This window comes from Podarcis tiliguerta, assembly GCF_965153285.1.
Source record: "Podarcis tiliguerta genome assembly, chromosome: 2".
Classification (NCBI taxonomy): Eukaryota; Metazoa; Chordata; class Lepidosauria; order Squamata; family Lacertidae; genus Podarcis; species Podarcis tiliguerta.
Window position 1 is genome coordinate 109,537,933 of NC_139535.1, and position 14,063 is coordinate 109,551,995.

The 14,063-nt window shown below is 45.4% G+C and overlaps 1 protein-coding gene and 1 long non-coding RNA gene across 4 annotated transcripts in view; one reads left to right on the plus strand and one right to left on the minus strand.

The window, feature by feature from the left end:
* The window catches only part of LOC310671520 (cyclic AMP-dependent transcription factor ATF-7), a 108,773-nt gene that overhangs the window by 21,102 nt on the left and 73,608 nt on the right, over positions 1 to 14,063 (minus strand). For all 3 annotated transcript variants that reach the window (XM_083427717.1, XM_083427716.1, XM_083427715.1), the window contains exons 5-9: positions 8,360 to 8,494; positions 6,894 to 7,051; positions 4,844 to 4,943; positions 3,162 to 3,275; positions 1,318 to 1,470 (exon numbers count right to left, since the gene is read on the minus strand). In XM_083427717.1, the coding sequence (XP_083283843.1) occupies positions 1,318 to 1,470; positions 3,162 to 3,275; positions 4,844 to 4,943; positions 6,894 to 7,051; positions 8,360 to 8,494 (660 nt within the window). The remainder of the gene's footprint in view (positions 1 to 1,317; positions 1,471 to 3,161; positions 3,276 to 4,843; positions 4,944 to 6,893; positions 7,052 to 8,359; positions 8,495 to 14,063) is intronic.
* Positions 776 to 2,492, plus strand: LOC310671818. Its single transcript, XR_014508225.1, has 3 exons — positions 776 to 990; positions 1,916 to 2,040; positions 2,150 to 2,492. It is a non-coding gene; the product is annotated as an uncharacterized lncRNA (long non-coding RNA).

The window sequence follows — 14,063 nt, forward strand, 5'->3', positions numbered from 1 at the left end:
ACAGAGCAGGTGGTGATTTTGATGGAAGGCTGGCATTTGGTGAGCTGGCAGGAACAAATGGGGTGCATTTAAACCCAAGTCATTAAAACAGGAAGAGAGAGAGAGAAGATCTGAAAACATTGCGTCTATATTCCAGACTGTGTCCCAATCGCCTGTGATGCCTAACTGGTAACTGTCTGGCAGCAGCGGTGACAGAAGCAACGGGGTGAAAGACGCAGCTTCTCTGAAAGGCAACAGGCTTCCTATACCCGTTCAGGGGATCTGGAATTCAGTGCCAAAACATCTCAGATTCTATAGCTAGAAAAGCCAAATCTGGCAACTGGGGGAAAAGAAACCCCATACAAATGAATTATATGCACATGACATTTCTATGCTTATTTTTACTTGCAGAATCAACAACCTTGGTTGAGTATATTGGGCAAATGGAAAAAAGGAGGGTTAGGTCTCACTGGTGGTGGTGGAGGTGGGGTGGCAGAATGTAGAAAGACAAGGCACCTACAGCGACATGGGATATGAACTGGGAGCTGTGTGGAGTGATGTACCATCATTTTCTGGCTACTAAAATACTTTTTTTCTGAAGACCTGATGGTGGAATGCGAGAAGAGGCAACATTGCCTATGGTTACATACACATCACACTACTGTCAGTAGCAGACAGATCAGTCAGGTTTTTAAAGGGTAAAGGGACCCCTGACCATTAGGTCCAGTCGTGACTGACTCTGGGGTTGCGGCGCTCATCTCGCTTTATTGGCCGAGGGAGCCGGCATACAGCACTTTGATGTGCGTTCGAACTGCTAGGTGGGCAGGAGCAGGGACCGAGCAACGGGAGCTCACTCCGTTGCGGGGATTCAAACCGCCGACCTTCTGATCAGCAAGCCCTAGGCTCTGTGGTTTAACCCACAGCGCCACCCGCGTCCCTCAGTCAGGTTTTTACAGTGTTTCAAAAGCCTGCAAAAGCACATCTGACTGTGTATGACAATGGGAACCAAAGGTGAGAGGGTAATTGTGCTTTTGTCTTATCAATTTTCAACTCCTTTAAGTTCTCATGTTTCGTTCCGAGCATCTATCTAAAAGCCACCCAAACAATTTCCCCTCATTCCTGCACAGTCATGAATACTCGAAACTTGTTCTTTTTACACAAAGCCTCTGAATATGATAGCAGCCACTGGATTTCCCATCAGATGTGACACCACAAGCCAAGTGTGTGACTGCAGCCAAATCAAATTCAAATGCCCATGGTATAGCGCTCCCCCTTCCCAGAATATTACAGCTCCCCTGTCCCAAGTCCTGCTTTGATGTGTTCCAGCTTCAAGCAGACCTGTGGTTGGGCTGGAGAAGGTGCATCGGGATGCTGGATGAGTATCTGACCCTGTTCAGGATGAGACGTCACCATTGTGCTTGCTGAACCCACCACCATGCCACTGCCATTTAGTGAGGAAGTAACTCCTTGCGTCAGGCTGGCTTTTAACCTCTGTAGGGGGACAAAAACAATACAAAATCAGGAGAGGCCCAACCATTTATTTCTCTTTTACCAATACACACATACACACCCGTCTCTCTTTACTACAAAGATGTAGGCTGTTGGGAATGAAGCCTGGCCAGACAATTTAGGAAATGCTGCTGATAGCCAGGTTTCTATTTCAAGGCAAGACATCATCATGATGTCAGGACACAAGATAGATGCAAGCAGAGGGAGGGATCATACATGTAGCTACCATTTCCAATGAAGATCACAGGCAACTTGCAACATCTAGTCCCAGCTAAAACTGACAACTGAGCTCATTGAAGCCTAAACGTATATCAATGCATTTGCTCATGTTCATTCTCTGGCTCTCCAAAATCATCCTTTGTTTTTGTGTGCTACCCGCACACCTCTCTTCACACCTCTCCCCACCCTTCTGTCGTCTCCCACTCAGTTTCTAAATTTAGACTGCAAAGCTACTTGGAGAACGGATGTGTCTTTTTTTCTTTACGATGACAGCATCGCCTGAATCTTATAGATCTGTTGGCGCCCTTACTAAAGTACAAAGAGGCCCCTGAGGTTAGAATTCTATTTACTAATAGCAGCTTTTTGGTTTATATTGAAAATGAAGGTCAGAAATTCATTCATTTTCATGTTTGTTCCCTCTTTTCCTACTCTCCTCCCCAAGGACTGTAGCACAGGGACACGGGTGGCAGCAGTGAAGAGCAGACTGAAAGACTAATCTGTGAATCTGGAAATCATAAGAAACCGCAGGTTACTTCTGTGGACAAGCATTTACATCGCCAATATTCACAGCTATCTTCTTCTCTAGTTTTCATAATGTATTTTGGGCACTGAACCTTCCTGACAGTGTCTAATATCCGCTAGGGAAAAAAATGAGGAGGCTTCATAAATGTACCTAGGTGTCACAAGAATGCCTGGGTTGCCTCCATCTGAATGCTGCTCTCTGTTTTGCCCTTTCCTATCCTACCCTTTTCTACCCCACTCTACTTTCCCTAGGAACATGGGTGGCGCTGTGGGTTAAACCACAGAGCCTAGGACTTGCTGATCAGAAGGTTGGCAGTTCGAATCCCCACAACGGGGTGAGCTCCCGTTGCTCGGTCCCTGCTCCTGCCAACCTAGCAGTTTGAAAGCACATCAAAGTGCAAGTAGATAAATAGGTACCGCTCCGGCGGGAAGGTAAACGGCATCTCCGTGTGCTGCTCTGGTTCGCCAGAAGCGGCTTAGTCATGCTGGCCACATGACCCGGAAGCTGGCTCCCTCAGCCAATAAAGCAAGATGAGCGCCGCAATCCCAGTCGGCCGCGACTGGAATTAGTGGTCAGGGGTCCCTTTACCTTTACCTACTTTCCCTACAAGGATATGCACTATCCCATCCAGTTATAGGCTATGCAACTTGCACTGACAGACTACAAATTGCTGTCTTTTAGGGGAGAAGGTAAAGTATACGGCACTTTCTTTTAACTGCTAGTGGTTTCCATGTTAACGGAAAGTGTTAACAGAAAAACAACAACCCGAATGTGACCACATGCATAGAGTGACCACATGCTTTGAGGTTATCCCCCATGAGATAACTGTGTTAGGGAGCAATGTCGGGGGGCCAACCATGGCTGCATCTCAATTCCTAAAATCGTACTATAGGCAAGCTTGCCGATTCTGTTGTTATCTAATGCAACTCACCATTTTAGCTTCTGAGTGCACTGGAAGGCCTGATGGTGAAATGGAGCCGCTGCTGATAATTGGAGGGCCGGGAATACCAGGAATGTTTGGCACCACAGATATAGGCCTTGCCAGCTATAAGTTGGAAGGGGAATGGAAAACACCTTGTATAAGTTAAGCAGTTTTGTTGATTAATTCCTACAGTGAAGGGGCGAGAAAGCTTGCTTGATAAGCTGTACATGTTAGAAATCTAATCACCAGTGTTTGAGAGATAAAAAGAAACAAACAGTGGAGCAGCTTGACAGAGCAGAGGAGTACCAACAGCAGTTTCAGAAAAGTTAGACATTGCAGGGAAGAGAAAACACCAATGCTTTCTTTCGTTTCCTCTGAACCATTTTGCGCATTATGCTGCAGCAAATCTCAGCATTGAGCTACGGCCAATCCTAGATCTAATATTCCCATTTATGCTGGAGATTTTTAGGTGTACAATATCTTAAATGTGCACTGCAAAACGGTAATGTACAATCCAGCCAACAGAAAGCTTCTACCATGAAATTAGGTACTTCTAGCAACAAAAGAGTAGAGTTCTGGATCCAGGCCAGCTTGACTAGTAACCCCACCATATCAGTTCAGTAGTATTGTGCTTGGAGAGCAAATGTGGTATATTGGCTTCAGGGGGGCTTTGGACTGAAGATGCCCAGGCTTAAAGCCTCATTCAGCAACAAAACTCGCTGGATGATGTTGGGCTCATAATCCTCTCTCAGTCTAATCTATTTAACAGGGTTGCTATTATGGAAATACATAACAACAATATATAAACCTGCTTGAACTCCTTGTACTAAGGGCAAGATAAAAACTGCTACTAATCATTACAATGCGGAGAAAAGCTTCTGAGGACACCCTTGGGATTTATTTTCCTTTCTGCAATTCTTTGTGGGGTGCACCACCCTTTTTGCATTTTTACAATGGACACACTTAACTTCCATAGGGGTTGAAGAGAGAAAGTGACAGGTGGCCAGCTAGAATTCATGCAGTATTTCTGAGATAACCTGGAGAAAAGGCAGTAAAGTGCCCAAACTAGATTTTCAGATTTATAGAGCTTCCCCTCAGACAATTCTAATTTCCAACACATGGCAGAAACTTTCTGAACACTTAAATAGATGAAAAGTACACCCACAAAGAAACAGAAAAGTGGATTTCCATAGCACAGTCAGCAGCAGAACCAGTGCAAACTGCACCAGAAGGTACTTGCATTTGTCAATCACATACCCCAAGAAAATTCATTTGCAGAAATAAAAGCTAAATAACCATTTCATGCCCCGAAGAGGCCAGAGAGGGAGTTTTTCTGGCTTGGAAAGGCCAACATGTTCTCTGTAAGCTTGAATGATTTCAGCATAGAGCTAGCTAATCAGAGAGCCTGCAGTTCCCAGCCTTGGAACCGACAGTGTCTGCCATCTGCTCAGATGAAGATTCAGTTTTGAGCCTCCCCCCCCCCCCCAGCAATGTGATTGGCAGGTGCTGCTAACTTGCAGGCTGGTGACTCCCTCAACCCCCACATCCTCCCCGCTAGCCCAGGCTTATCTCACATGGAGGGGCAGAGAGAGATGTCAATTTTGCAAATTAAAGTGCTCGCATATGCTCTACAAAGGGGAAAAACTGTCCCTTCCTTTATCAAAAGTAGCCAGGCTGGAAGCTTCTATTACCGATATGACAGAAGGCATCTGAACGGGAGGGCCAGGAAGGATGGGCATGGTCTGCCCATTCACAAGGTGCATGACAAGTGGTACAGAGCTGGTGGGAGATCTGCGAGAAAACAAAAGACAAACACAAAACATATTGCAGTCCAGTTTGTGAGCACTATCAGAAATCCCCTGCCCAACACATCTGAGACACAGGTGATCCCATGTGACACGCAGAGCCCCCTTCCGCTTCCTAAACTCTCCACTGAAAAGCTGAGCATCTCTGCTCTGGCAATAGCAGAGTTAGCAAACGTAATATTTTTCCAAACATTATTTTTTTTGAATTGCTAAATAATTGGCTTCCATGCCGGAATATACATGGACTACAAAAGCACAGGTGCTCCCAGCTTACATCAATCTGCTCAGGTTTAGACAGAATGTGCAAAGATATTCAAGTTTCCTGATATTTGGCTTGATGATTACAACTTTCGAACCAGCATCCATCACCTGAACCTATTATGGATTAGAGAGATGTGCAACAGAGAGAGAGAGAGAGAGAGAGAGAGAGAGAGAGACGCTTTCTGGCAGAGCGCCATCTCGTCAGGTGTAAAGTTCACTGGCCTTTCAACCCCAGTGCATGTGCAATTACAAGAGTAGATGGTCCAAGGGCCATGTAGGATTGGCAGTAGTATTTTAAATAGGAGCCATACTTACTGAGGTCTCAAGTTGCAGAGAGATAGCTCTCCAGATGTACCTGAACTGCTAGCTGAAGGAGGCATTTTGAGATTGTAACACTGGGCCTACTGTGAAGGTCCATTTCCTGCAGGGAATGGAGGGGGATCCTTGGAGGGCCAACCCATCCAAAGATCCCCTCCTCCCTGCAGGAAAAGAAGTCAATACCCAGAGAGAGAGGATCCATCTCAGGGCCAAACTAGTCTTCATATGGCAGAGATGTGAAGCAACCTCCTAACGGATCTCTGGAAGAAAAGCCATGGGAGGTCACACAGCAGTTGTGGAATAGCCAGGAAGGGGGGGGGGGGCTGCTTAACGCTTCCCCTTCTTGGGTGGAGTGTCCAGCATAAAAAAAGACAGGGGTACCTCTGGTTGCGAACGGGATCCGTTACGGAGGCCCGTTCACAACATGAAAAGAGCGCAACCCGCAGCGGTGTGTCTGCGCGGGTTGTGATTCGCCGCTTCTGTGAATGCGTGTGATGTCATTTTTCGCTTCTGTGCATGTGCAAGCGGCGAAACCCAGAAGTAACCCTTTCTGGTACTTCCGGGTTGCTGCGGGATGTAACCTGAAAGAACGTAACATGAGGTATGACTGTAGCTGAGAGGGGAATAATTGAGTAGCTACCATTTCTTCACTCAAAAGTCTTAAATCCTGTGGCTCTTTTTCATTTTTAAAACTACACCTATAGTGTATGTATTACATGTATTACATCGACATGCATTTGCTGCAGTTTGGCCCTTGGCCTCTGGGAAGGAGAGGAGGAGAGGTTTTACCTCCCTCACGACAAGAGCTGTTCCTTGGATCCCGGGCTTAGTCAGGAGATGGTTCTAGCTAGATCTGGAAACTTGAACAAGCCACAGAATCAAGTAAGAAGGTTTTCTAAAGTTAAAGAGAGGGAACAAGACCAGTTCAAGTAAGGGCCCAAGAAGCTGGAGCCTTTTACAGAAGAAGACTGCTCAGCCTTCCTCTATTCAAGGGAAGGAGACTGCAGGAGTGACACTGGAGACTTTTTAAGTAGACAGATACGAGGCTGAAGCCTTAACTTGCGGCAAAAGTGTTATGCATGAGACATAGTTTAAGTCTGATGGTTCTCCCTGTTCTCAATCTTTAATTTGCTGTCTCTCTGTGTCAATTCTTCATGTACTAAATGATTTAACAGTCCCTAGGATCCTATTTCCCCCATCATGTCTGCTCTTGTGCAGGTTCATACACAACTGGCAAATTCTACAAAATCTAAAATCATGAGATTTGCAGGAGAAACTCCTGGCCATTCACTGATTGCCCAATATGAGGCCTCTTAAGGTCCCTACACCTCCCCGCACTCCCGATCTCCTTACTTACCCAAGCTGTCTGTTGGAAGGTGGAGCTTGGGTGATGACAGAAGTTGGAGAAGGGAGAGTGGGATGCAGAGGATCATATCCTAAGTGCAGTGGAAGTGACCCAGGGCGTACAATGGTTGGAGTAGGCGTAGAAATGATAACAGGCTTTGAAGCACTCTCCTAAGAAACATGCAGATACTCAATGAATGCCAGGCATTATCATTTTGTGGGACTAATAATGCATCCCTCCTCCAACCCTCATTATTCCTAGGACTACCACTCCTGGGAAATCTGAAGCACAGAAACTTAACTTCAACTGTACCCACAGAAACCAAAAGTGCTAAATCCTGTGTCGAGCATGAGATAATAATCACACACTCAATAGGCTGAAATTTGCAATAAGCAAATAAGCTTTGTAAATATACATTAAATTCAACAGTAAAAAAACGGGGGGGGGGGGGGAGACGCACAAAGGAAGGAACCCAAACCATTCACATCCATTGCGAGTAGATATAAATTATGCAAGTATTACTTAAGAACATTACTTGGCATCAAAAGGCACACCCAGTTGTTTTAAAATCATTTGCCATCATACCAGATAATTTGTTCTAATTGCAAAATAATAGAGAAGTGCGGATGGATGAGATTTGCAGGACATCTGCAGGATACATTCCAGGGGAGAAATGAAGGCCATTAAAAGTTACAAAGCTCTTCCATTTCACCAAAGTTCCTCAAGAACTCTCAGAACTTTGAGCAGAAACTCCCTTTATCTTTTCAAGTGTCTCGGCTGGGACACTAACTCCTGATGGATGCACCAGGACTGTAAATCTGCAGCATGCTCCTGACCTAGGGAGTAATCTGGGGTGGCTTCAGATAACAGTCTGCACCATGGCATCTTCTTACCAGGTCTAGGCAAACTCACATTTTCTGTATGTTTGTTTCTGTCTACTCTGCTCACAGTGAAGCCAGAAGTTGCAGATTGCCACCTCTCGGCTACTAAGTTTGCAGGGAGCCAGAATAGTGAAAATGGTCCTCTGAATTCAAGCCCAATGCCTCTATCAAGGGAGGCAAGAGCTTTAAAAATAGTTAACACCAACCAAGCTTCTACAAACTTCATTCTGTCAAAGCTTTTTCTTACTCTATGGGCCCGCTTCAGGTGCATCTTGCAGCCACCCCCAGCCCATGCTGCTTGTGGGAGCATGTGGGGGAGACACATAGCTGGCCATCATTTGCATGATCAACACACCTTTCATGTGTCCACCCACGAAATGGAGAAGCTGGCTCTTACAACTGGCACTCTCATGTCATTACAGAAGTCTAACAGTGGCCCTCTGTGTGTGGGGGCCAAAAGGGCACCTTCTATTGAATCTCCTACAACTACACATCTGCCATTTCTGATAGAAGCGGGGTTTTTATTTATTTATATAAATTTAAAAAGTGGGTGGATGCCATTAAAAACAGATGAAAAGACGACTCACGAAAGCTCACCTTCTCCTTGGCCTGCGGTGACTGTGGACTCGCTACCGGACTGTCTGGAGGGGAAGAGTCCACTTCAACTGGTTCTTCCTCTTTTATTTTGATGTCTGGGGTAGAAGGTAGAGACATATCGAGGGGTCCAGAACACTATGGAAAAGCAGAATACATCCTTTAGTGCTTTGCCATCAGGCTGCCTTGCTGATCTGTTCACCTTCCCCAGCCCCAGGCTTCCACTAGCTTTTGCACGCTAAGAGAGGCAGCACTCAGAATACTGAGACTGCATGTCAATATGGTGCTCCCTGGGGAAGCAATGGTGCAGGAGCAGCTCTGCCCTTCACTAAGGTGTATTCCTTCTCATCCCAGGTGAAGGCCAGACTGCGTGGCTTTTCTAGCAACTCATATCAAGAATGCATATTTTTTAAAAAAGCAACGGATTGTTTTTGAGATACCGCAAGTTAATTCTCACCCAAGCAACTTCCCCTGACTTTTTTTCTTCCGCCAAGCCTTGGCAATATGAAAAGAAAGCTAAAATGCCTGTCGGTCACAAAAGGCACTTTCATTCGCAGAAGCGCTGCAAGTCATTTTTGAATTATTGCTTGATTTATCAAAAGCCAACAAGAGAGCCATACGAGTTATTGCAAATCTATGACCAGCCCATTGCAATAAAACCTCACCATATGCCTGAACCTGGAACCATGCCACCACACCTATTTTCAACAGCGCTGCATGGCCCTTTCCAATTTTATTAACAGCAGCTTGTTGCCTTCGTAGATCAATGGGTCAAAGCAATAGCAAAAGGAAATGGCAAAGCTAGGGACTTGGGAGTGTGCGGCAAAGCAGGAAAGAGTCAAAGCACATCAAGTAGTCCTCAAGCAATCAAAAACAGCACAATGCTTCCTCCGGTTCTTGGATGGAGCTCCTCTGGAACACGCCAAGAAGATAAAAACAAGGTATAATGAGCGCTGGGAAGAAACAGGCAAGGGAGCATGAGGAGCTTGTATACAAGCAAGAGAACTGCTTTTAGTGGCTAACTAGAAAAAACATGGATCTTATATCTTTTCTTGTTGCTTCTCGTTCCTTTGTTTGGCTGCTAATTTCTCCCCCCCCCAAAAAAAAGCTAAATTCCTCTGCTTTCTACTGTGCAAAGGTTCTCCAAATCACAGGCCTCAATGTTTTTATTTTTTTGTTTAAACTATGGATGCCAGGGAATGAGCCTCTTGGGGCTTCCTCCTTGCAAAGCATGGAGATAAACCATAGTTTATCTTATGAATGCTACAATTCTGAATATGCTTTTTTGTAGAAATAAAATACCACTGATTTCAGAAAGAGCAATTTCCAAGTGAGTATGCCGAGGAAAAGGTCCTCTGAAAGCCACTCCAGATTCTGGAGCAAATTTATTTGCGTAGGGTTATAGGCTTGTTAATTTCTTGACAGTTTAACACCCGTACACTTGAGAGGAAAGTCATGAGAGTTGCGCACTGTAAGTTTAGGGAGCCTGAAGGAGGCCTTTGCAACTGAAGCCCCCTTGGCCAAACGTAGCCCACTAAGAAATGTTGCCTCTTCTCCCCTCCCCTCGTTGCCAACCTAGAGCAGTATGGGAAAAGTGGCCTGTGTGGAAAATGAACTTGAAAGAAGACCATTTTATGAGAAGCCGCTTAAAGTGTGGGCCTTCTCTTAGAGAACTGGTGTGCCTTAGATAATCTGGACATGGTCACATCTCTTCTACAGTTCTGTACAATACACACTACAACAGATTTTTCTAGTCCCTGGTGGAGTACCAAGTGGAAGGTCAGTAGCCAGGAGACAACTCATTGGGAAAGTTGTCAACCACAGCTCACTCCACTGATTCTGCTGTGACAGGCCAGCTCCATCAGGCCTCCTCTCCCCTCAATGGTCATTTGGGGGCAGCCATTCTAGCTGCCTCAGTGGGCGGGTTAAGAAGCAGGTCTCATTTCATGAGCTTTGCTGAAGGCCCAGCTCCATCAGGTACCTCCTTCCCCCAAACTGTGCCAGCTGGTCATCATAGGAACATCTGGTGTAGGAAACTGGTGCCCAAGCTTTGATTTTGATTTTTCCTCTTTTCTCACTGTCCTTGTCCCTTGCGTGTCATGTTTTTGTTTTAGATCATATGCCTGCAGGTAGGGATTCCCTTATTTGGATTGTATGTAAGCTGCTCTGAAGCCTTTTTTGGCTGAAGAGTAGGGTACAAATGCTCTAACTACATAAAATAAACACAGCCGTACATTGGATCCTGAACGCCTTGCAAGTCGAACGTTTTGGCTCCCAAACCCCGCAAACCTAGAAGTGTTCCAGTCTGCGAATGTTCTTTGGAACCCGAATGTCTGACGCAACTTCCGCGGCCAGGGCCCGATTTAGGTTTGATGAGGCCCTAAGCTGCTGAAGGTAATGGGGCCCTTTATATGTCCATCTGTCCTTTGCCAACAACAAATTGTCACTGTTTTTTGTGTTGAATATATGCTATATGGTAATTTATGGACCTAATAGGTATCTAAAGCCATTTGAACATAACAAAGAGGAGCCTACACAACACAAAACACTGTTGCTGTATGTAGGTTTCACTTTATTTGTTTTTTATCTTATATTTTTGGAAATGTACATCCAGGTCTTTTTCCTTTAATTTTTTGGGGGGTCCCCAAGCGAGTGGGGCCCTAAGCTATAGCTTGTTTAGCTTATACGTAAATCCGGTTTCCGATTGGCTGCAGAAGCTTCCTTGATTTCCAAACGTTTTGGAAGTCAAACGGACTTCCGGAACAGATTCCGTTCGATTTACGAGGTACTGCTGTATGTTAAAATGCAGACAGGAGAGGAAGCATAAACTATGATGAGAGGAGCTGCTCCAACAGAGACTCATGTCTTCTACATATACGTCTTTGAATAACCTGCACTAACTACCACTACAGACATTTTAAAATTAAGGAAAAAGTTTAGAGCTCCCAGAGAGAGCCAATATATAGCAGTTAAGAATGCTGGCCTAGGGATGGAGGAGGGGATTTCTGTTTCAATGCCTATTTCATCAAGAAGCCAGTGGCGTAGCGTGGGGGGTGCAGGGGGGGCCGTCCGCACCAGGCGCAACATCTGGGGGGGGGGGGGCTCGCACTCGCAGCTCTCTGCCCCTACCTGGCTCACTCACTCTCTCTCACTGCAGTGCTGGCTGTGCGAATCCGATCCGAGCCGCCGGGTCGCCGCCCACTGTGGAGGGGAGGGTGCCAGGCGTGCGGTGCAGTGCGGAGAGAGAGCGAGGGACTATCTGGGGGAGGGACTGTGCAGCGGGGGGGGGGGGGGGGGCGCAAATTACTTGCCTTGCCCCGGGTTAAAGGTAAAGGTAAAGGTACCCCTGCCCATACGGGCCAGTCTTGACAGACTCTAGGGTTGTGCGCCCATCTCACTCAAAGAGGCCGGGGGCCAGCGCTGTCCGAAGACACTTCCGGGTCACGTGGCCAGCGTGACATCGCTGCTCTGGCGAGCCAGAGCCGCACACGGAAACACCGTTTAACTTCCTGCTAGTAAGCGGTCCCTATTTATCTACTTGCACCCGGGAGTGCTTTCGAACTGCTAGGTTGGCAGGCGCTGGGACCGAACAACGGGAGCGCACCCCGCCGCGGGGATTCGAACCGCTGACCTTTCGATCGGCAAGCCCTAGGCGCTGAGGCTTTAACCCACAGCGCCACCCGCATCCCTTTTTGCCCCGGGTTAGGGGGCGCAAATTACTTGCCTTGCCCCGGGTGCTGACAACCCACGCTACGCCACTGCAAGAAGCTCACCGGCCAGTTTTTTTTTAGATTAAACTACCTCACAGGCTTGTTATAAGGACAAAATTTGGGTGAAGGGGAGGAGACAGCAATGTCACCAACCTGAGCAACTGGGAGGATGGAATAAACACAAACAGCTGCCTCCCTTGCTACATGTGCTTCCAGATGTCATGCCCATTTTGCTTCCTGCTGCGTGCAAAGGAAGCGCCTCAGAATCTAGGAGCGAATGGCACAACGGTTGGCATCCCAAAGGCATGGATTACACATGACTAGCGCAGTGACTGGGAAGACCAATCACCCACAAAGCAGCGTGTTTGGAAATACCCTCTCTGCATTTAATTACCACACAAAAACTCTGCGGCTGGAGCTATCCAGGACAAAAAAATAAAAAAAATAAAATCCCACACGAACTAAAACGAGCTCCAGCAACTGGACTCAACTCAGCCAAATGTTCAAAGCATCTCATGAATGTGCCCAGCAGCCCCTGCCAAGTTTTCTGAATAGCAAACCAGCTGGATCTAACAATCCAAGTCAGTACTAGAAGGGATAATTCCTTCGGCCTGCCGACACCGAGCCAAGCTTTGAACTGCGGCAGTCTCTTGTTGGAGGTCAGAAATATTAAGCCTGAGCCCTATTAAACAAGAAACAAACTTCCAGCAATCTAAGAATTCATAATGGTAGCTATTAAAAACAGTACAACACCAGGATTATGGGTGGTCTTAACATATAAAATATCTGGCTAGACTGTGGGTTGTCTACCACTTCATTAAAAAAACAACCCTCAAAATAAATGCTAAGATTAAGATTCTGCGCTGAAATAATAAAAAATGTAACACGGAAGGACCACCTCGCTGTGAAATGACACTGCTCCGAAAGGTGAGACTATTGCAGCAATACATGGCTGAGAGATCCATGGTACTTCTTTGATTTACATAGAAAATATCTAAGTGAGAGGGATAAAAGCCCAGCTGGTCGTCATTTCTTTAATTTTTGGCTGCTAAATAGATTTGTTTTGTTTTACTGTTTTAATTTTTTGCCACGTAATTGTAACTATGTAAGCTGCTTTGGGGGCCTCTTCAAAAGAAAGAAAAGCAAGAGGTATTTTATATCTATATATCTGTATTCCCAAAGACACAGTCTTTGGAAAGGCATTAATGTAATTTGATTTACACAGCTGAGAAACAAGATGATTGAATACAGAGGTCTACTTGTTTAGCAAGCAGAATTCAGTCTGGAGAAAAACAAAACAAAAGGAGTTGCACTAAAGATGTGTTACCCAAGTTTTCTTTTCAGAATGCCCTGAAACACAAAACAAACCCTGAACAATTTTTAAAGGTAGTTTCATGAAAACTGATATTCAAAGAATTCTGGGAAGAAACTTGGGTAGTGCATATATTTTGTTTTGGCTTTGCAATTTCATTCATTCCTTACATGGCTGCTCTGAAACCTAACTTCAGCAATGGCTGGGACGGGCTCCAAAGTTTGCAATATATAATAATAAAAATAATAATCCCTCCTATAGGTTTCTTTTAAAGCCCTGTAAAGAATGCAAGAAAATCGCTCTATTTAGTCAACATGGTAAATATTTTGCTCTCTACTGGAAATCTAGTGGTAGGCAATTTAGTTCACAGATAAATTGCAAAAAGAGTTTTGCCTGAAGACTTCATTCAGGCTTCTAGATCACTATAGCCATTCAAACTGCTGTTATTATTATTTTATATAATAATTAGATATAATTACATTTAATATAACAATTACGCAATTATATATACACATATATTTAATTATGCTGATAATAAGAATGGCTAGCTTCTACATTCCAAAAGTGGTACCCTTTTCATTTCAAGTAGGACAAAGACATTTCAATGCACTCTGAATGCCATGCTTGTTCACTGGCAGACAGGTGGGCTGCTGTTCCTTACTCCAGGGCTGAAAAATAGCCTACA